This window comes from Myxocyprinus asiaticus, chromosome 34 (genome assembly GCF_019703515.2).
Source record: "Myxocyprinus asiaticus isolate MX2 ecotype Aquarium Trade chromosome 34, UBuf_Myxa_2, whole genome shotgun sequence".
NCBI lineage: Eukaryota > Metazoa > Chordata > Actinopteri > Cypriniformes > Catostomidae > Myxocyprinus > Myxocyprinus asiaticus.
In genome coordinates this window covers 9,409,471-9,433,492 of record NC_059377.1, presented here as the reverse complement: position 1 = coordinate 9,433,492, position 24,022 = coordinate 9,409,471, and the positions used below count along the sequence as shown (strand labels likewise).

The window sequence follows — 24,022 nt, the reverse complement described above, 5'->3', positions numbered from 1 at the left end:
GGAAGTCTTTTCCAGTGTCAAGGGCCCCCAATGTAAAGGCTTTTCTTTAGTTTTACATCTAGATCATCATCAGACAGCATTCAGAGATGATCTAAATAAGAGGTCTGGCAGTTTGGTGAGATCTTAGCAGTTCTGTTACAGTTCTAGGGCGTTTTCCAAACGGCATTTTTGCGAGAAGAGGACGCCACTCAAAGTATCATTCCAAACGAAAGTAAGAAAATGATTGATTTTTTCGAAAGGCCCTTGCACAAGACTGTTAGCAAAGGGTACATTCCTACAGTAATGTCATGCTCCCTTAAGACTGCCCACAACATGAGCTTTGTCCTTCGGAGTGAGTAGGGAATAGAGATGATCACTTGCTATTGGAATTTGCCCCTGTCTACCTTAGCATATATTTTTTGGAGCCATACCATACAATGCGTTAATTAATGCTGTAAATAATATCTAAATGTAATCTAGCTAAATAATAATAATAATAATAATAATAAAAGATTGCGTTGATTTAACTACTGTGCTTTATTTACAGAAATACTGCCAGAGCTATTTGACCTGAATGGCAACAGAGAAACAAGGCTTCCACCTGCTGGTCACAACAGGTGGTGAGCTTATTTTTAAAGGAATAATTAGAAAATCATGTGTTTCACTTAAAATTTGACTTGATGTGGATGTACAAGGGCATGCACAAAATGCTTATTTTCACAAAAGTCATCTTCTTGTGTTAAGTCAGGTCTTTGTTATTACAATATGTAACAAAGAACACTCTTTTAGGCCCAAGAGGTATTTAAGATTGAAAGTAAAAATGGATTTAAATATTGATCTGTTTCTCACCCACAACTATCATATCACTTCTGAAGACATGGAGTAAACCACTGGAGTCTTATGGGTTACTTTTATGCTGTCTTTATAGCATTTAGGAGCTTCAAAGTTCTGGTCACCTTTCACTTGCATTGTATGGACCTACAGAGCTGAAATATTCTTCAAAAGTCTTTGTGTTCTGCAGAAGAAAGAAAGTCATACACATCTGGGGTGGCATGAGGGTGAGTAAATTATGAAATAATTTTATTTTTGGGTGAACTAACCCTTTAATTTCTTACCCTGAGACCAACTTCTTTTCTTTTTGGGGCATGTAAAAATAATAATAATAGCCTAATTCTGAAATCAACTTCTTATTTTCCATTCAAACTCTTTTAATATGTTCTCCTGACCTGATCGACACCAAACATATCTCGAGGTAATGTAACAATTTCCATGAATGATTTTTGAAACTCTTAACATTATAGGAAAAGTCCACATTAGATACATTTTAACTATTAGATGTGGCTATCAATTAACACATTAAAATAGATTTAAATGAGCTCTTACCATGGCAGTCAGATCTTGAGCCGCTATTGACTCGAATCCTGCCATGAGTTTTGTTGAGTTGACTTTACTTTGATTGTGTGTGTGTTAGTTTCCAGCTGCAAGCAACATCTGAACTAAACCCGTATCAGTGTATAAGATAAGGGTTGTGTGTTTTATCTCAAAGATTATCGATTATGTTCATGATTCTACAAGAATACTGAAACTTTTCAGTCTCATTGATTGAAAAGTTTGCCTCCTCTTTCGTGTGTAGGTGGCACCCGTATCCACATTTAAACCTTTTAGTAGCAGAGAAAATTAGTTTAAGATTCGCATTTGCAGTGCATTGCTAGATAAATAAATATATATATATATATATATATATATATATATATATATATACAATTTTGGGAGGAGACTTTAATTTATTGATGGATTCAGTCCTTGATCATAGTGAAGCAAAAGTGTGTAAGCCTCCTAGAGCAAATATCTTGGTCTTGTAGATATCTAGTGACTTTTGAACCCATCTGGTAGGGACTATACATTTTTTTTCATCAGTCCATAAGATTTATTCTAGTATATATATATATATATATATATATATATATATATATATATATATATATATATATATTATAACTAAGTCCCTCATTTCATCTGTTGTTGACTGCTCAGTTGGAAACATTTTAGTCTCAGATCACGCCCTGTTGAGTTTAGAGATGTTGCCACATACGGAGAAAAATAAATCCTACAAAATCCTGAATTTCAACAAATGTTAAAGGCTGAAATCAATGTTTATATGGAGACCAACTGGTCCTCAGTATCCTCTATGGGTTGGGAGGCACTTAAGGCAGTTCTTAGAGGTCGGATCATACAGTATGCCTCATTCATCAAAAAATCCAAAGCACGAGAACTCATGGAGTTGGAAGGGAACATTAAAAGTGCCGAGGCAGTGCTGAAGCACAGAATGTTGTCTGATGGCCTCAGAGAATTGACTTGATTGAAATACAGATATAATACTATTTTGTCACAGAAGTTGGAGTTTTGGTTATTCAGGGCAAGACAGTCATACTTTGAGTCGGGTGACAAAGCAGGGAAGCTTTTTGCTAGATTTATAAAGCAGAGAGAGTCTCTTTCTACCATTCCCTCAGTGAAATCTGCTGGTGGTGAAATATTTACCTCAGCCATTGATATTAATAATGCCTTTAAAGAGTCCTATCTTGATCTTTATAGTTCCATGTCTTCGTCTACTGATGAAGCTATTAGAAATTTTGTGGAACCATTAGAACTCCTTAAATTGACGATGGAGCAAAAAAATTCTCTTGATTCTGAGATAAACTTGGAGGAGCTTGACGAGGTAATTAAGTCCTTACCTACAGGCAAGGCTCCCGGGCCAGACGGCTTTGCTGCTAAATTTTTTTGATCTTTTGCTACAGAACTGGCTCCACATTTGTTAGAAGTTTATACTGAATCATTAAAGGATGGAAAGCTTCCCCCAACCATGACACAAGCCTGGATCAGTCTGATTCTTAAAAAGGACAAAGATCCAAGCGAGTGTAAGAGTTACCGTCCAATTTCCCTGATCCAGCTAGATGTAAAAATGTTGGCAAAAATTCTGGCTAACTGATTAAGTAAAGTTAGGACATCTCTTATACATATAGATCAGGTGGGGTTTATTCTGGGCCGTAGCTCTTCTGACAACATTAGGCGTCTAATTAGTATCATGTGGTCAGTGGCGAATGATCAATCTCCGGTCGCTGCCATCTCAATTGATGCCGAAAATGCGTTTGATATGGTAGAATGGGATTATCTTTTTAAGATATTGGAAATATATGGGTTCGGGAATACTTTTATTGGATGGATTAAATTACTTTATAAACACCCTGTAGCAGCGGTACAAACAAATGGATTAATTTTAGATTATTTTATTCTGAATAGGGGCACTCGACAGGGTTGCCCTCTTTCCCCATTATTGTTCTGTCTTGCCCTGGAACCATTAGCAGCCGCGAGAAGAAAGGTGGATGATTTTCCAGGGGTGGTTGCGGGAGGTGTGGCGCATAAGCTTTTGCTTTTTGGCAGATGATATTTTATTATTTGTCTCCGATCCCACTAGATCTATGCCTTGCCTCCACAGAATTATCAATTCCTTTTCTAAATTTTTAGGATACAGAGTCAGTTGGTCTAAATACGAAGCTTTAGCTCTGACAGCGTACTGTCCAGTAACGGCTTTTCAGCCGGGCGCCTTCCAGTGGCCCAAACAGGGCATTAAGTATTTGGTTATTTTATTCCCAGCAGATTTATGTGATTTAGTCAGAGTTAATTTTGACCCTTTAATAAAAAGGTTTTCGAGTGATGTGGGCAGGTGGGCTTCATTACATTTATCTGTGATTGGGAAGGTTAATGTTATTAAAATGAGTTGCATTCCAAAATGTAACTACCTGCTACAATCTCTCCCTGTAGATGTCCCCCTCTCTTATTTCAAACAATTTGATAGCATAGTGAAGTCCTTTATTAGAATGGTAAGCATCCCTGGTTACATTTCAACAAGACACATAGGCCGATTGACAAAGATGGACTAGGCCTACACAAGTTTTTGTTTTATTATTATGCATTTGGTCTCAGACATTTGGCTCATTGGTCGCTCCCACCTGAGAGAGCCCCTCCCTGGTTTTGTATTGAACAGGAAGTTCTTGCCCCAATTTTGCCATTGCAAAGCCTTTCTGTCAAACTAACCGTAGAAGTTAAGTCACACCCCATTATCTCACATCTGCACCTGGTTTGGACGAAAGTGTCCAGAGTTTTTAATTTGGACATTTATTTAAGTGTTGTCTCAAGCATATGGCTGAACCCTAAATTATGTATCAACAAGTCCCCTTTCTGTCGGTCAGAGTGGATTGGGAGGGGGGTTGCTACACTCAGCGACCTGTATGAGAGTGGAGTATTGAGATCTATTGATAATTTGGTTCAACATTTTAAGATTCCTAGATCCCAGTTCTTTAGGTATTTACAGCTGCGCCACTTGCTCTGTACTATTTTTGGGAGTAGTGTACACCCCCCCTAAAGTGGCAGATACTCTGGAAATGGTGATTACTGCTTTTGGGAAAGGTCATGAAGCATCTGTGTATTACTCCCTGTTGGTTCAGAGTCTGGGGGATGGAGCTTTGTCTTCTCTCAAGAGATTATGGGAGAAGGATTTAAATCTGGTATTGGAGGAGGGAGTGTGGGCCAGGATCCTAAAAAGCATCAAGTCTGCATCTAGAGATGCAAGGGTCCATCTGATGCAATTTAAGATTTTGCATTGGTTCTACTGGACCACCTCTAGATTGTATAGGTTGGGTCTTAAAGACACACCCACCTGCTGGTGGTGCCAATCAGAAGACGGGGACACAATACATGTATTTTGGGGATGTGTAAAGATCCAAGAATTTTGGTTGAGGGTTCAGAAATTTATGAGTGAGGTGTTGAACATTGAACTTTAATTTAGCCCCAGACTCTGTATCCTGGGTGATGGATGACTCTGGACATTGGGGACAGTTATTTAAAAAGTTGGGTCCTAGCCGGAGTCATGATTGGTAAAAAAAAATTATCCTCAGGGGATGGAAGTCGGCTGGGGCACCCTCATTTAGGGAATGGTGCGGGGAAATGGGCGAGGTGGCGGGGTTTGAGGAGATGTTTTTTAGAAGGCTGGGGAAATGGGATTTGTTCGTGGCCATTTTTCTCATGTTTAGCCTATGGAGCAAATACATGTTTTTTTTCCTATTTTCTGTATGCTGTATTATAAAGCACTGCAGGCCAATTTAATAAATGATGCAGCTAAACTTGTGTGGGTGTGTTGGTATGGATGTCAGAGTGTGTTTTGGATGTGTGTACTGAGAAATGTGTGTGTGTGTGTGTGTGTGTGTGTGTGTGTGTCTGTGTGTGTAAACAACAGCAGTGGCATTATGTAAACAAACTGGCATTTAAAGGGTTAAAATCCTGAAAATGAATGAATATTTGGTAGTTATGATCAGGACTGATGCTGGTTAAAAAATCTATGTCAGTGAAAGTGGAAAATAATATTAATATATAATATTTTTATGGTAGTTTTTTGACGCCGACATTTTTGTCCTCTAAGGTCCTGAGTGTGAGTTAGCTTTTTTTCTTTTTTCTTTTTTTTAATCTGACATGGTACAAAAAATAATAATGCATCAAAATCAATGTTGTTGCTAATCACTGACATATCCCAGACTGTGATAATCCAAAAAATAAATAAATAAAAAATAAATAAAATAATATGTATATATATATATATATATATATATATATATATATATATATATATATATATATATATATATATAATAATAATAATAATAATAACAATAAAAATCCCCTTAGCATTTAGTATATGGAAAATAATTAATTTTTTGTGTGTGTGTGTGTTTTTTTTCTTCATAAAAAACAACAGTGGCATTAAATAAACAAACTGGCATTTAAAGGGTTAAAATCCTGAAAATAAATGAATATTTGGTAGTTATGATCAGGACTGATGTTCGTAAAAAACAAAATTAATAAATAAATAAATAATTGAAAGTGGAAAATAATATTAATATATAATATTATTATATTTTTTGACGCAAACATTTTTGTCCTCTTAGGTCCTCTGAGTAACTTTTTTTTTATTGACGGGTTAAACGACAAAAATCTTCTGTCATAAGGATAAAATGAGGCCAGGTATGTGTCTACTTGTATGATGTATATAAGACTCACACTCTGAAATACTGAAACGTTGTTGTTAATCAGTTATCATTTGTCAAAACTTTTATTTTTGGTTTTCCATGTTCGTTTCTCGTTTGAGCCAAACAGTCGCTCTTGGACCTCACCGCTCATGAATATGTAATTAGCGCATCGTTACGTAGTAGCAAGGCGGAAGTGAGCATTAGTCAGCTGTAGCAGAGAGGATCACAGCGCCTTTACAATGTTTAACAGCAGTCTATTTATCATTTCGGGGACAACAAGACAAAAGGAATACATAATCTGACGTGGACCCACGCAGAGGACCCGTTCCCATCGATTTAACAAGTATGTATTTCCAAGAAAAATGAAGCACTTGAATAAATAGCCTCCAATGAGTTAGTGACTGGGACAATGAAAGTATATTTACTCTCTGTATTCATAATTTGCTCAGTTATCTTCGAGAGAAGAAGTTGAATATGTGGAAGTCACTTTTAAAGCACAAATGGTTGAAGTTTTATTTAATTAGTTAATGAGTTGTATTTAGCTCTTCATTTGCATTGATAAAGGACAATTACATCATTAAAAGATGGATGACGAGATATTGGATCAAAGCATGCATGTTGTTCATCAACTGGTGTCTTGGATCGCATCTGTCGCCATCATATTTGGAGGAGTTGTGCCATACATCCCTCAGTACAGGGATATTCGCAGGACTCAGAATGCTGAAGGATTCTCCACCTATGTTTGCCTGGTACTGCTGGTTGCCAACATCTTAAGAATACTGTTTAGGTGAGTTATTCTTTAACCATCATGCCTGTGGCCATAACGACTTTCAGTAAGACAGCTGCTATATGAGGGAACAATGTAAACCCATGATGACATATGTCACTATAATGTGTGGACAAAGAGGCATTGGATGATTGACATGTGAATGGTGACCATGTCATATAAAGCAAATCAGTAATGTGGTCATTTTGGATGTTTATAACATTTTTCAGGCTGTACATGATAATTATAAAAAGTGTTATAGGGACAGTTCACCAAATATTAAACATACTGTTGTCAGTTGTCATCACCCTCATGTTGTTCCAAACCTGTTTGACCTGGTTTTTTTCTTCTGCAGAACAGAAGAGATGTAATGAAAGTGAATAGTGACTGAGGCTGTCAGTCCTTAACATTATTTCTAACATTTATTTTTATGTTCCACATAAGAAAGAAAGCCACATGGTTTTTGAACAACTTGAGGGAGAGTAAATGATGACAGAATCTTCATTTTGTGGTGAATTATCCCACTAATCAACCGTTTCTCCAATCAAAGATGTTAACCTAAGGGTTGCCACGGTCTGGGAATTTTTACATTGTGATTTCCAGGCCTGAAAAAGTCATGGCAATTCTAAAATGTATATAAATGTTTGTGCTATTATTTTTCAAAAATATTTCATTGGCTAGATATTGCGCTCTGAGCAATTCCCACACTGAACCGCGTCTTTGGTCTTACTGAAAACATTTGGTATAATAATAAGAACTGTTTAAGAATTGTTTAAATCAGTTTTTCCAAGGACAGGTTTCACTCAAATGGTAATCTACCCCAGAAATACCTAATTAAAGAATTGGGGTCATTCTTTGTCAAATCAACCAGAGGTCCCAGGCTCAACTTTATTTTTGATCATTTTTTTTTTTACCGGTGTAAGATAAACATAAATGATGATGAAAGCCAAAATATTAAATGCCATTGATCAAAATGTACTGAGTAATCCATTATTTTGTAATCCATTATCTTTCTAACCGTAGAAAGATGGCAGCATCATTATTCAATTTTTACACAGTGACGATCTATTCAAGGTATAGTTCATCCAAAAATGAAAATTCAGTCATTGTTTACTCACTCCTGTGTTGTTATAAAACCAAATGAAATTTCACAAGAAATTGTGAAAAAGTGTTGTTATCAGTGATGTCATACAATGGCAGTTTATGGTGACCACATCTTCAAGCTTCAAAAGTATAATTCAGAAGTCTAATAAATTATTCCATGAGACTTGTGATTTTTATGAAAGCATATGAAAAGGTTTGGTGAGAAATGAACCGAAATCTAATGTATTTTTTAGTAAAAATGTTCACAGACTGTTGATCTCCTGTGCGCGTTCATGAGAGCAACAGTTCACGCAGTCCCCTTTCGACATTGGGGCGTTCAAGAGAAAACTTGTTTGTTTATCTAAAAACAGGTCCTCCACAGCGATAGCAACAACAGAACACAACACAGCTGCACACAAACAGAGAACAGAACTTACTAAACATGTCTGTTTGTAGTCGAAGAATTGATGCATTTCTATGCCCAGCCTTATTTTTTTTTGAAAGTTTTTAGACCGGCGCCAGTTCACAGTGAATGGTTACACGCGCAGTGCCGAAAATAGAAATCAAGCCATCGATAGAATGCACCGCCGCTTGTCACTGCTTGTTAGGACAAAAACTAAACCAATAGAACTCTAAATACCATAGAAAAGAGACCTTTTATCGCATGTCGTTTGCTGTCAGGTTAGGACACAGTGTGACTGTGGCTGCCTGTAGCCTCCTCTATGTTTCTGTTTGATTTCCGAGTACTTTGTTCAAAAAAATAAGGCTGGGCATAGAAATGCATCAGTTCTTTGAATACAAACTCTTCAGACAAAGTTCAGAAGTTCTGTTCTCTGTTTAGTGTGCAGCTGTTTTGTGTTCTGTTGTCACAATCGCTGTGGCAGACTTGTTTTTAGATAAATGAGTTTTTGCTTGAATGCCACAATGTTGCGAGGAGGCTTCGTGAACTGTTGCTCTCATGCCCAATCGTGAAGATCAACGGTCAGTGAACATTTTTGTTTCGCACCAAACCTTATCGTATGCTTTCATAACAATCATGTAATAATTTATTAGACTTCTGAATTATACTTTTGCGTTCTTTTGAAGCTTGAAGAGGTGGTCACCATAAACTACAATTATATGACATCACTGAGCACAACATTTTTTCACAATTTTTCACTGTTAAGAAAAAGAAAGTCATATGGGGTGAGTAAACAATGACTGAATTTTCATTTTTGGGTGAACTAATCCTTAAATATTATCTGTTCTATATGCCAATGGTGTGAGTCCAGAAATGGAGAAAAAAAGCACTTTTTTGTTTTATTTGTCCAAAGTTGGAATGCCCATAACTCCAGAAGTGTTAAATATATCTTAATATCCTTTTAGATTCTGGTTCAGAATAAACTTTTATTTTTGCATATTTAAGGCTGCATATGGTTAAATCCCAGAGATATGGGGCTCTCGATGTGACTTGATGCTTAAATTGTAATATTTGACCTATTTTAAATGGTCAAAAACCAAATGTGGGTCACATGGAAAGAAGCTAGTTTTTCTTGTCCAACAAGACAAAGGTCTGAAGTAAAAATCATGTTAAAACTACAGTAGATTATAATAATAAAAAAAACTTTAATTGTTATTTATTTACTTAATTATTTTAGTTGATTTGACATGGAGCAACCTGTTGGTCAAAAGTTGTGGGAACTCTGCATCCTAGAATACAGGATATTTTGCCTTTGATTGTTCTCAGATCAGTTTATATGTGTTTCTGTTTGTTTGTTTGTTTTGCAGGTTTGGACATTACTTTGAGACTCCTTTGCTTTGGCAGAGTATAATCATGATCATCACCATGTTAATCATGCTGAATCTGTGCACCAATGTCCACGTGGCCACTGAACTCAACACCAAACGCCGCTCGTTCACAGGTGTGAATCTATAATCTCTTTGACACTTTATTACACATCCTCATTGTCCCATTGAGTGATTGCGAGACTGTTTCCAGCAATATATCAGAGGGAGTATTTGAGTGTTTATGCAATAAAATAATGTGATTAGATTACTTCCTGTTTTTAGCAAGATATTTGCCGTCTGCCTCAAATGTTTGAAGTTGTTCTTGATCTCAATTAGTTGAGAACTGACTGTGTGATTGCAAATCAAACTTATTGAATTACAATAAATGATACAGTCACATGGTCAGGGTCTTCCTTTGGGCCTCTGAAGTGGATGAGCCATGCGAGTCAAAGCTTCATTGGTTTATTTACCCTCAGTGTTTGTTACAAAGTTGATGTTGATCTCTTAAACTGCCATCAAGTATCCAGATAATGCTGAACTTTTAAACACTGGAATAAGCATGTATTGTATACCACATACTGATTTTAAAAATTAGTATATTAAACAGTATCTCAATATCATTTGACCAGAGAACTATAAACCAATTTGCAAGGCCAGAAACGTTCTCTTCTAGTGTTCAATACTTTTATTACAGACTTATATAGGTACATGCATACTCCGGTTTACACTCCTTGGACAAAGTTGATCGAACCTTAAACTAATAGTGTCCACCTTATTCTGTTTGTACAGAAGTGAAGGATCCTGTTTTAAAGGCGGTTGTTACTGCTTAGGGCAGTAAATGTGATGTCATTCTCTACATGGAGTAAAAATTGATATTGTATGGCAGTCCACAAAAGGTCTGAGGGGTTTTAATTATGACATCAAAAAGAGTTAAATTCACAGAGTTAACTTCTGTACATAACACAGCCGTGTCGCTTGCAAACTCTACAGCAGGACATAACAGATTGGGAATGTTCAGCCCAGAAAAGGTAGGCTACTCTGTAAATGGGCAAAGGAAGTTCTTTCCTTCTCTATGTTGAAGGAATATTACTGATTCAATACAAGTTAAGCTCAATCAACAGCATTTGTGGCATAATGTTGATTACCACATAAAATGATTTTGTCTCATCCCTATTTTATTAAACAAGAGTGTTTACAGTTAAACATTTACAATGGAAGTAAATGGGGCCAGTCCACAAACACTAAAGTACACATCGTTTTAAAAGTATAGCCACAATACGTAAGCATTATATGTAAAATCACTTACTAACCTTATCTGAAGTTATATACCAGGATTTCAGAGTTTCACTGTCATTGCAACAAAGTGTTAATATTGGATGCAGCTTTACACAGATAAGGTTAGTAAGTGATTTTATCACACTCAAATCATGTTAACACTTATAATTTTACATCTGGTGGCTATACTTTTAAAACAGTGTGTATTTTAATGTTTATAGACTGGCCCCATTCACTTCCATTGGAAGTGCTTTACTGTAACCATAAATCGTGCTTTAAATAAATAAATAAATAAAGGAGGGATGAGTCAAAAATATGTTTTGTGGAATCAACATTATGTGTGAATAGAAAGCCACTCAGTTGTTATTTCTATAAAATAGCCAAGCATTTTAAGCATTAGTTCACCCAGAAATGTCAGATGTGTATGACTTTCTTTCACATCTGGAAGATTTTTAGAAGAATATCTCAGCTCTGTATGTCCATACAATGCCAGTGAATGGTGACTAAAACTTTCAAGCTCCAAAAAGCACAAAGGCAGCATAAAAGTCATCCAAACGACTCCTGTGGTTTAATAAATGTCTTCTGCAGCGATCCAGTTGGATTTGGGTGAGAACAGGCAAAAATATAACTCCTTTTTTACTGTATATCTTGACAGCAGTTTCTAGGCACAATCATGATTTCAAGCTCAATTACACTTCATAGTGCTTGACGCACGCTCATAGCGCTAGATGGCGCTAGGAAGTGTAATCGAGCTTGAAGTCATGATTGCCAAGGAGACTGTTGATGTCAAGATTTATAGTGAAATAGGAGTTTTGGGCCCCATTTCCACCTGGTATTGAGATGTGTTTCGGGTGATCTGATCACATGTGGTCAGGTGAGACACATGGCTGTTTACACCTGGGTGTTTAAATGCGTCTCCTGTGACCACTTGTGATTGGATTTGGAGAGGAGGGTCTCTGTTTCATGACAACATACATCAGTCACTATGTCAGTGTGTTACTGCGTGATATTAAAACACAACAAATTCAGAAAAGACAAAAAACAGCTGACAAAAAAACAGTGCACTGTTTCTCCTAGATGCAGTAGAAATTTAATCTAAGCAGAATTATCCGTTATTTTAGTGGATTACCTGTATTAAAGGATATTCAGGTGTTCGTGCATTTCATCTGTGTTGATATCAGATACACCAAAGAAGATCTGTGAAGCTCTCATGACTGTGTATGTATTGTGTACATTTTCCGATCGGACGGTTTATAGCCAAAGTTTAAATTCTTGTTTTAGTGCAGCGGTTTATTGACAGGTGAGGGGTGGTGCTTCGCTGCGGCCGGGACACATACAGCACGGAGCGTTTACACCTCAAATGTGATCCGATTAAAAAAAAATTCGACCCCATTTAGACCTGTATTTAGGGTTGACCACATGTGATCGGATCACCCAAAACACATCTTATTACCAGGCGGAAACGGGGTCTCGGTCTGTTCTCACCCAAAACCAACTGGATCGCTTCAGAAGACATGGATTAAATCACTTGAGTCGAATGGATTACTTGTATGCTGCCTTTATGTGCTTTTTGGAACTTCAAAGTTCTGGTCACCATTCACTTGCATTATATGGACCAACAGTGCTGAAATATTCTTCAAAAAATCTTGTGTTCTGCAGAAGAAAGAAAGTCATACACATCTGGGATGGCATGAGGGTGAGTAAAAGACTAGAGAATTTTCATTTTTGGGGTGAACTATCCCTTCATAATTTCTGCTTTTGTGTTCCATTGAAGAAATGAAGTTGGGTTTGAAACCGCATGACAGTAAGTAAATGATGACAGAAGGTTCGTTTTTGCAGGAACTACTACTTTAATGTACAGTGGTGTGAAAAAGTGTTTGCCCCTTCCTGATTTCTTATTTTTGTCACACTTAAATGTTTCAGATCATCAAACAAGTTTAAATATTAGTCAAAGATAACACAAGTAAACACAAAATGCAGTTTTTAAATGAAGGTTGTTATTATTAAGGGAAAACAAAATCCAAACCTACATGGCCCTGTGTGAAAAAGTGATTGCCCCCTAAACCTAATAACTGGTTGGGCCACCCTTAGCAGCAATAACTGCAATCAAGCGTTTGCGATAACTTGCAATGAGTCTTTTACAGCGCTGTGGAGGAATTTTGGAGGGTTTTCGAGCATGAATTGCCTTTTTAAGGTCATGCCACAGCATCTCAATAGGATTCAGGTCAGGACTTTGACTAGGCCACTCCAAAGTCTTCATTTTGTTTTTCTTCAGTCATTCAGAGGTGGACTTGCTGGTGTGTTTTGGATCATTGTCCTGCTGCAGAACCCAAGTTCGCTTCAGCTTGAGGTCACGAACAGATGGCCGGACATTCTCCTTCAGGATTTTTTGGTAGACAGCAGAATTCATGGTTCCATTTATCACAGCAAGTCTTCCAGGTCCTGAAGCAGCAAAACAGCCCCAGACCATTACACTACCACCACCATATTTTACTGTTGGTATGATGTTCTTATTCTGAAATGCGGTGTTACTTTTACACCAGATGTAATGGGACACACATCTTCCAAAAAGTTCAACTTTTGTCTCGTCAGTCCACAGAGTATTTTCCCAAAAGTCTTGGGGATCATCAAGATGTTTTCTGGCAAAAATGAGACGATCCTTAATGTTCTTTTTGCTCAGCAGTGGTTTTCGTCTTGGAATTCTGCCATGCACGCCATTTTTGCCCAGTCTCTTTCTTATGGTGGAGTCATGAACACTGACCTTAACTGAGGCAAGTGAGGCCTGCAGCTCTTTAGATGTTGTTGTGGGATCTTTTGTGACCTCTTGGATGAGTCGTCGCTGCGCTCTTGGGGTAATTTTGGTCGGCCGGCCACTCCTGGGAAGGTTCACCACTGTTCCATGTTTTCGCCATTTGTGGATAATGGCTCTCACTGTGGTTCTCTGGAGTCCCAAAGCTTTAGAAATGGCTTTATAACCTTTTCCAGACTGATAGATCTCAATTACTTTCTTTCTCATTTGTTCCTGAATTTCTTTGGATCTCGGCATGATGTCTAGCTTTTGAAGATCTTTTGATCTACTTCACTTTGTCAGGCAGGTCCTATTTAAGTGATTTCTTGATTGAGAACAGGTGTGGCAGTAATAAGGCCTGGGTGTGGCTAGAGAAATTGAACTCAGGTGTGATAAACCACAGTTAAGTTATGTTTTAACAGGTGGGGCAATCACTTTTTCACACAGGGCCATGTAGGTTTGGATTTTGTTTTCCCTTAATAACAACAACCTTCATTTAAAAACTGCATTTTGTGTTTACTTGTGTTATCTTTGACTAATATTTAAACTTGTTTGATGATCTGAAACATTTAAGTGTGACAAACATGCAAAAAAATAAGAAATCAGGAAGGGGGCAAACACTTTTTCACACCACTGTATCTGTTTTTATAAGGTGTTTTGCCTAGACTTACAGACAAGTGACTCAAGATATCAATTCAAGTGAATCCTATTCTCAAATTCAAATCTAAAGGCTCCCATGATTTTCTTGACAACACAAATTTTTTGGTAAATGTGTAAAAATTACCATCAAATGTAACTTTACTTGTTCCAGAACAAGGTGAGATCAAATCTATTTTTCTCTCTCTTTTTACTGTTCTTATTGTTTATTTTTTATTTGTCTGAAGCAACAGACAGTAAGGACGAGGAAATCAAAGTTCCTAAAAGGCTCTTTGTGGGTATGTACTTATATAATGAGCACAAAACACTCATCATCCATCCCACTCATTTTCCTCCTTTAGCACTTTGGCTAATATCATCAGCCCTAACCCGGGTCGAACCGCAGACTCCTCTAATCCTGCCATAAATCTCTCTATTAACCCTGAAATTTAATTTGCATATGTCTTGACATATGTATATGCCAAGAATGAATTAGAAATGCATGCTCACGTTAGCATGTCATTTTGCATGTTTTGCATGAGGAAATTGCAGTGTTGCATGCTAATAGATGATCATTAATTGCTTTTTTAAATGAGATCTGTTTGTGTAAGGCTCACATGAACTGTTCAAAGGAAAATGCATGTCTTACAATGTCCTAACAGTGCTTAATGTCCTAAAAACGGATTATTTTTACAATTCCGTTTGGTGATGTTAGTGGCGCAGAAATTACACACTTCAGCTTCAAAAGAATATTTTAGACTATTGGATTATGTACAACATTTTAATGCTGACTTCAACTGTTACTAACTTGCTTTCATTATGATCTAACTCTGACAAGTGATGCATGGCTTTGGGTACTGCACTGATTTATGATTGCAATGACAGATAACAGTCTGCTAATAGTTAACTCTGAGACACACACACGCATACACGCATACATATTATTCTTGCACTGGCATTTAAGAAAAAAAAATTCTTTAACCCAATTAGTTTAATATAATCTTTGACATTGTTTTCCTGGTTGGTGTTGCTGTTGCTCTGCATGAACAGCAGGTGGCGTTAGTAATGCACTTAAATCTGAGCTGCTGTTTTACAGTCTGATTGTTCCTACTGTATTAAATCTGAGTTTTTGTACATGTCCCTAAATGTTACGCTGTACTGTATATAGATCCTGCACCTGAGAGTATATGAAGATTTTAGTGTTTCATTTTGGTCAGTAGATTTTGTATATTCATTGAATTGGTTATTTATCATTGATTTTCAAAAAAATATCATGTCAGAGTTTTGCAGCACTTGTGCTCAGTCAGGGATGTTTTTATTTTAGCCTGATCATCAGATCCAGTTGTCAAGCTGTCCCATCTCTTCTGAGCTCAGTGGACCATTCGTGAGTGCTGCCTTACATTTATTCGTTTGGTAGACATGACAAAGGTGCATCCAAGTAATATATTTTATTAGTTTGTGTGTTCCCAGGGAATCAAACCTACTTGCTGCTAGTAAACCAGGCACTCACATAGTTCAATAGAACCTGACCAGCTCTGTGGAATTAAAAAAAAAAAACAGACATAATGCAAAGTGGACAAATAGTATTGACCCTAACTAGAATATATTGGAGAGCTTCAGCTAGATTACTAGAGGTCAACTGGTCAACTCAAGAGTTACCACTGCCTTTTAAAACCAGTTTGGACCAGTTTATTTTGGGATGGTGTAGTTAGTAATGGAATAATTTACTCACCCTCATGTCATTCCATACCCGTAAGACTTTCTTATGGGAGCACAAAAGCTTACTAACTCACTTTTAAAGCTATAAAGAAATCCATGCGTCATATTCCAAGTCTTCTGAAGGCATACAATAGGTTTTGGTGAGAAACAACCCAAATAGTAATTTTTCAGAGAAAATCTTTACGTTTGTTGCACGTTTATGAGAGCTATGAGAGAAGCTTGAACATAGTAGCTCACATGTTTACACAAGATCTTGTGTTGTTTTCGTATGAACACTGTAAGTCACTATAAAGGTGTTTGCTAAATGACTAATTACTTTTTTTAGGCCCAGTGGTAATTTTTAAAATTTGTATTTTTAGTCATTCATTTATTTTTTGCATCTTACGAAAATAACTTGTAAATAGGGATGCTCCGATCAGGATTTTTACAGTCGATACCGATCACCGATCTTTTTTTTCACGATCGGCCAATACCGATCATTTTCACCTCTTATCAGGATCTCTAACTATCTCATAACTGGTTATATGTAAGCTTTATGCACTCTGTCACTATTTATTGAATTTTCCTCTTCCCAGTATTGTCACTTTGCCTAGATATTGCTGAGCAAAAAAAAGGTTAAAAGGCTTTTTTTATTTATTTTTTTATTTTTTTATTAAGACTTTTAAAAAAGTATAGGCTAACAAAATATTCTTTATATTAAGATAAATAAAAAAAAAATTAAACTTCGATTTAAACTGAAGACAAACTGATGACCCATAGGTGCAGTTAAACTTAATGTGACATTGTTGGTTATTGATTCATTGTCATATAATTATTATTATTCCTCAATTTATTTCTATTTTATTTTTGCATTATATTCAGTACATTATATAATAGTATCTTAATATTGTATAAAGAATTATTATATTTATAAATTCTTTCCCTGTCTTTTCATTTAGTTGGATGATTGTATTAATAGTACATTTTTCACTTGTTGCTGCTTGAACTTTAATGAGGGGAACACACACTCTCTCATGAGGGCAAGAGATGAAAGGAAAGCAGAGAAAGAGCGCATTTTTCTGGACTCTACAGGTGCTGTATTGTTAATGTTGTGTAATAGAGAGATATTTAATATGTTACCACATCTTGTAATTCTCGTTATTACTGAGATGCCTATGCCCGCCGGAGACTGAGAAGCTGTTGCCATGAACAATAATAAGGACCTTTTTACAGCTCGCCTCTGTTTTCAAGTCTTAAAGGAGCCACGTGTCTTTTGCTACATAAGCGATCGGTTTATGCGATCGGCCATATTACCGACCACCGATCGAGTCATAGGATGTGAATATCGGCCGATACAGATTGGTGGCTGATAGATTGGAGCATCCCTACTATGAATAGCATATAATGAATGGAAGTAAACAGAAGTACAGTTTTAGCTGATACTGAAAACAGCTAATAATTCACAATAGAAAGGTTGCAGAAATGCTGCGAATACAATGCGTACTTGTGTTATTGGACTGCAACACCTCAATCGAACTTGAGTTGCTTGTTTGCATTCTTGCACTTGTGTACTGTAGATGTTTTGGACCATTTAGGGTAAAATAAATTTAAATCTGTTTTCTGCTAGAGCTACTTTTTTTCTCTTCTTGCTGTAGATTTTTCTTATAGAACAGTAGATTTTTTTGGGCTTTTTTCTCGCATTGTTCACACTATTGACCACGTATGCCTGACAGCCCTCTCACGCCTCATTAGAAGTGTGTTCATTAGAAGCTGAGAGGTGTTTTGCTAATTGCTGCTTTGCTTGCGAGCTCATTGATCGAATGGACCTGAAAAAATGAAGTTGTGCTCTAATCTATCCCAGGGTCAAAGGTCGAGTTGGAATGGGCTGTTCGCTTGTTGGGGGCAGAACAAATAGAGTTGTCACTTTGCTCTTCGTCCTAAGTGATGTCCAAACACTCAATAAATCAGAGCTTGTATTGCAGTGCTGCTGACTGCCAAACGTGCTTTCAGATTAACCTTTGTGTCCCATATTGGTCACACTGGTGCCATTATGTCCGTCATTCAAGCTTGAAGCAGGTGGCAGTTTGTCACCGCTAATGGTTCTATTCACTATTATTCTGTCTAGGTGCGGACAGATATTTATAAATGTATTTTGTGTAGGGCAAGACTGCTGGGGTCTTTGTGGTTGTACAGTAATGGATGTAAATGGGTGGCCCCTCCTACATGGAGTCTCGGCTCTGCTACTTTATCCCTACAGGCGATCGCAGCAGCCTCAATTAGCATCTGATCACTACTCTATCAGAGAATGGGGCCTTTCAAATAAATTGAGAGTATTTTTCCTTAAACATTCCAAAGAACGTGACTGGAATGTGTTCTTATATTGCTAACAGCGAGACAGACTAAGGACCAAACTTTGGTGACAGATACAAACATGGGTCTTGAACATTGTGGGGTAAATTATTCAAAAAAGTAATCCACTACAAATTACTAATCACTTCTGTAAAACGGTAGCAGATTACTTAAATTATTACTTAATCGAAAAAGTAATCACATTACCTATTACTTTTTGTTACTTTCTAAAACACTGTTTTCCACTCAATGAATTCAAAATAATGTCTAAATTTCCTCCTTGTTCATTGTCGCATACAAGTCATACACTCAGCACCACTCGTTTCTTCCTTACAGTGACTTGTTGGGGGGGCACGCCCCTCAGCTTTCACAAAAACGCAAACAGACATACAGTTGAACATAATTCATGTTTTAAATGTTTTCTACATAAATAATATTGTTTAACCCAAAATAATATGTTAGACTACTTTTGACTAAAGTAATTAAAATACAGTCATTAATTACTTTGTAATTAGATTACCCCCAACACAGGTCTGAAATATTTACATTTACTTTTAGTCATTTAGCAGATGCTTTTATCCAACGTGACTTACAAATGAGGAACATAGCAAGCAATTTGTTCAACAACATCTACAGTGTTGTACTGCCAAGCTCTCAAGGTGGCTGGAGTAGTATAGGTGCTAGTGCAGAAGAAAGAGACAAAAGTATTTTTTTTATTAATGTTTTTTGTGTATAGTAAGTGCAATCAGTGTGGACTGGTTAAGTGCTCGTGCAACAGATGTGTTTTCAGCTGGTTCTTGAATGTTGAGATGGTATCACTGATCGTGTGGATGTTGGAAGCTCATTCTACCACAGTGTAACAGAGAAAGTGAAAGATAGAGAAATAGACTTTGAGCCTATTTGTGATGGGACCACCAGGCACCGCTCGATCATAGATCGCAGAGAGTGAGTTGGAGCATTGACCTGGAGAAGTAAGAGGGTGCGGTTCCATTGGCTGTCCTGAAGGCCAGTGTCAAATCCTTGAATTTGATGTGGGCAGCTAATGGTTGCCAGTGAAGTGAAATCAAAAGTGGGGTGACATGAGCCCTTTTTAGCTGATTTGAATACCAGACGTGCTGCTGCATTCTGGTCAATCTGCAGTGGCTTAATTGTGTTAGCTGGGAGGCCAGCCAACAAAGCATTACTGTAGTCCAGTCTTGAAATGACCAGAGCTTGGACCAAGAGCTGTGCAGCATATATGACAGAAAAGGTCTGATTTTACTGATGTTGTAGAGAGGAGGAATCTGCAAGACCGGTCGGTTGATGAGATGTGGATGGTAAAATTAAGCTGGTCATCTACCACCACTCCCAGGTTCCGAGCTGTTCTGGTTGGTGTTAGTGTAGTTGAACCAATATGAATAGTGAAGTTGTGGTCAACAGATGGGTTGACTGGGATCACGAGGAGTTCTGTTTTGGCAAGGTTGAGCTGAAGGTGTCGTTTCTTCATCCAGGCCGAAATGTCCGAGAGGCAGGCAGAGATACGAGCTGAGACAGTAGGGTCATCAGGCTGGAACAACAGGTAGAGCTGCGTGTCATCTGTGTAGCAGTGGTAGGAAAAGACATGTGCCTCAATGATCGGTCTGAATGATGTTGTGTATATTGAGAAGAGGAGGGGTCCAAGCACTGATCCTTGAGGAACACCAGTGGTCAGCTGGTGTGACTTGGACACCTATCCTTTCCAGGAGACCTTGAAAGATCTGTCAATGAGGTATGATTCAACCCAGCCAAGTGCAGTTCCTGTGATTCCCAGGTCAGAGAGGGTGGACAGGAGAATCTTGTGGTTTACTGTGTCAAAAGCAGCAGACAAGTCAAGGAGGATGAGGATGGATGATTTGGAGTTAGCTCTTGCCAATCACAGGGTTTCATTTACTGACAACAGGGCAGTGCATATCAAAGCATATATTTTAGCATAACTTAAATATAAAACTTTAACCAGATTATCAAAAGATTCATAACTCCAAGCATGTAAAAACAATTTTTTTTGGCTCACACAAACCGTATTGAGAGGTTAGTGATATGATATTTTGATGTGTTTTGAAATCGCTGTATCAAACCGAAAGCATGGTCACACACAGATGAAGTTTTGTTTTCCGTTTTGGCATGTGAATTCAGTCTGGCATGTACAGCAACGATAGCATCTTAATCAAGCGTTTGATGCAGACCGCCTTTAGCTACTGTTGACGGTCTTGCAGATTGGGCGGCAGTCCGTACTGGAAAGACTTTCGATTGAACAGATTGTGTTGATCTGGATGAAGACCAGCACAATCAGAACTGTCATTAATTTTTTAACTGTTCAAAAGCCTCTTTCACAAATCATTCCATTTCACTTAGTTGTAATTGGAGCAGGGAACTGACAAATCTTTTGGCGTGTAGGCTGAAGCCATGCTGAAAGAAGAAACGGGTTGCCAGTGATGCCATTCTGTTAGCATGTCAATCATTCTCAGCCCCCAGCCTGAACAGCTTTTTTCTCCAGTATAAATGGAGGGAGTGAATGTACACAAAGTGGTTCTGAGGGAGGAAAGAGGGAAAGACCCTGGGGAAAATGGAGTGATTTTAGGAAGATTTCATTTGTTGCTTTTAGAAGCTCATTCTGTAGAAAGTGTGCAGCCATTTGGAATAATGTATTGCTTTGTAACTTAAGGGGATGAATAGTCTTCTGCCATCAACCACATTCATCTGTACAAACAATAGTAAGCAAGTATAAACACCATGGGACCATGCAGCCATTATACCACTTAGGAAGGAGATGCATTCTGTCTTCTAGAGATGAACGTAGTTTGGTGCTAAAGTGCAAATTAATCCCAGAACAACAGCAAAGGACCTTGTGAAGATGCTGGAGGAAACACAAGGGGACAAAGATCTTACTATTTGGAGAAATGTCCTCTGGTCTAATGAAACAAAAATTGAACTGTTTGGCCATAATGACCATTGTTATGTTTGGAGGAAAAAGGGTGAGGCTTGCAAGCCGAAGAACTTCATCCCAACCGTGATGCATGGTGGTGGAAGCATCATGTTGTGGGGGTGCTTTGCTGCAGGAGGGACTGGTGCAATTCACAAAATAGATTGCATCATGAGTAAGGAAAATTATGTGGATATATTGAAGCAACATCTCAAGACATCAGACAGGAAGTTAAAGCTCGGTCTCAAATGGGTCTTCCAAATGGACAGTGACCCCAAGCATACCTCCAAAGTTGTAGCAAAATGGCTTAAGGACAACAAAGTCAAGGAATTGGAGTGGCCATCACAAAGCCCTGACCTCAATCTGATAGAAAATTGTGGGCAGAACTGAAAAAGCGTGTGCGAGCAAGGAGGCCTTCAAACCTGACTCAGTTACACCAGTTCTGTCTGGAGGAATGGGCCAAAATTCCAGCAACTTATTGTGAGAAGCTTGTGGAAAGCTACCCAAATGTTTGACCCAAGTTAAACAATTTAAAGGCAATGCTATCAAATAGTAACAAAGTGTATGTAAACTTCTGACCCACTGGGAATGTGATGAAAGAAATAAAAGCTGAAATAAATAATTCTCTCTACTATTATTCTGACATTTCACATTCTTAAAATAAAGTAGTGATCCTAACTGACCTAAGACAGGGAATGTTTTCTACGATTAAATGTCAGGAATTGTGTTTAAATGTATTTGTCTAAGGTGTATTTAAACTTCTGACTTCAACTGTATATTTCAATCGTGAAACTTTTAGAATGTATTTTCAAGTATTAAAATGGATAAGACAAGTTAGTAGGTTTGGTCTTGGTGGACTAATTCTGCATACTCTGCTGCTGCACAATTAGACATAAGACATACTGCATCAAGCAAGTAAAATATGCTGCTGCACAATTAGAAGTATAAACAATCCCCTTAAAGCAGATCTAGACAGGTGTTGCAGGGGATGAGGAGGTTTTCTGAGAGAGAACTCGTAGCTTGCTGCAGTAAAGCTGGCTTACCTGCAAAAAACTGAGTGCAACAAAGTTGGCAACTCAATTAGCTAACCAGTTACATGTTCAAAAGACCTACAGTAGGTAGGAAAAAAATTACCCTTACCGCTATGTGTATACTCTTAGAAAAAAGGTACCATTTATGGTACAATGGCCTTGGTGGTATCCTAAAAGGGACCTTTTTTGTACCTCTAGTTAAAATGTGTAGCTCGATTTGGGTACTTAATTGTATCCTAAGGACCTACTGTATACCTTTAACCTCTTCACCTCTGCGAACCCGTCGGCGAGTCCAAAAGGGGGCGCTATTTGGCGAAAAAATTTACACTAGTCTCAGAATACATAAGTCAGACGTGTGGTATCGTTTGAAAGCTCAGAATCTGAACTTTTCATAGATAGCCATCACTTCTGCATTTGTAGCATAACACAATGAAATAAGGCCTGAAAAATTTTGTGTCACAAATCAGCACCACCAAGAGGTCATGTGGTAGAATTATTAATATGAATATAAAAGTCTTTCAAATAGCACTTAAATCATATATCAAATTAAAGCTCTCATTCTCAGGAATGCGACTGCACATTTTTTGTTGCCCTCGTACCATAGTTCGAAAGATTTTCAAAAGAATCATAAAGCGTCTCTTATGCGCCAGTCATTGCTGCTGTATGCTCCAAATACCTAAAAACTTTATATCTGCTTTTACCTTAGGCAGTTTTCAAAAAAAGTTGCCATTTTTTACTTGTCTGTGAGCTTACTTGTGTGAATAATCTTAAATGTCCAGAACAAAATATGCGGTACAGCAAGAAAAGCATGCAAAAAAAAATATATATATATAAATAATTGGAAATATATATTATCGACTATGGATGATAAACTGTTATACATCATCACAAAGGGGAGGATCTCAGCATTCTAATGACACCTAGATTGAGCTTCTGGTCCACTCAAAGGCCGAGATATTTGATGAAACAACATGTGTGGTGCTTGAACTGAAAATTATACTGAATGTCTATGGACGAGCACATCTGTGAGAGCTAAAATGCATTAGAGTGTCACCTACATTCCAGATCGGCATTTTGTGATGGAAGTTGATAGAGGAAAAAATCTTTTTTCTAGTACTTGCTGCCATCTAGTGGAATAAAATAATACTTTTTTTTTTGTAGGGAGAAGGAGTGAACAGAACCATAAAGACATCCTTACATATTTAGGAGAAAAAAAAAAATCTATCATAAGATTGTAAACATATACAATATTATTTATGAATAATTGGAGTCTTTTTTTAAATTATTTGTGGGGGTTGGGGATGAGACCTATTTTTGGCAATTAGTCCACAAATGGTCACGCAAATGGTGAGCTTTTAAATTTGAGTGTGAAAAATTGCAGGTGGCAGTGCTCAATATTTGAAGAGGTTAAAAGTTAATTTTATGTTTATGTTTTAAATTTTCCTTTTTGTCTCTTTAAGAGTACAAATATGTACCCAAAACAAGGGTAAAGCCCAGTTTCTGCTTTGTACCTTAAACTGTAAATTTGTTCTGATAGTCTGCCACCGCAGTAAAACTAAATTCAAGTCAAACAAGTCTTGTTTGCAAAATCAGGAGGTACAAAGGGTGACTTTTGCACCTTTGTTGAGTGTGAAG

General features: G+C 37.4%; 2 protein-coding genes across 6 annotated transcripts in view; one reads left to right on the top strand and one right to left on the bottom strand.

The window, feature by feature from the left end:
* Positions 1 to 24,022, bottom strand: part of LOC127424846 (septin-7) — a 184,737-nt gene that overhangs the window by 72,287 nt on the left and 88,428 nt on the right. The gene's annotated exons all lie outside the window — the stretch shown is intronic.
* The window catches only part of LOC127424854 (solute carrier family 66 member 2-like), a 64,154-nt gene continuing 46,387 nt past the window's right edge, over positions 6,256 to 24,022 (top strand). For 3 of the 5 annotated variants that reach the window (XM_051670352.1, XM_051670347.1, XM_051670350.1), the window contains exons 1-4: positions 6,256 to 6,399; positions 6,621 to 6,843; positions 9,673 to 9,806; positions 14,620 to 14,670. In XM_051670352.1, coding sequence (XP_051526312.1) covers positions 6,641 to 6,843; positions 9,673 to 9,806; positions 14,620 to 14,670 — 388 coding nt within the window. In that variant the 5' untranslated portion in view covers positions 6,256 to 6,399; positions 6,621 to 6,640. The remainder of the gene's footprint in view (positions 6,400 to 6,620; positions 6,844 to 9,672; positions 9,807 to 14,619; positions 14,671 to 24,022) is intronic. The other 2 variants (XM_051670348.1, XM_051670351.1) reach the window with 2 other exon arrangements.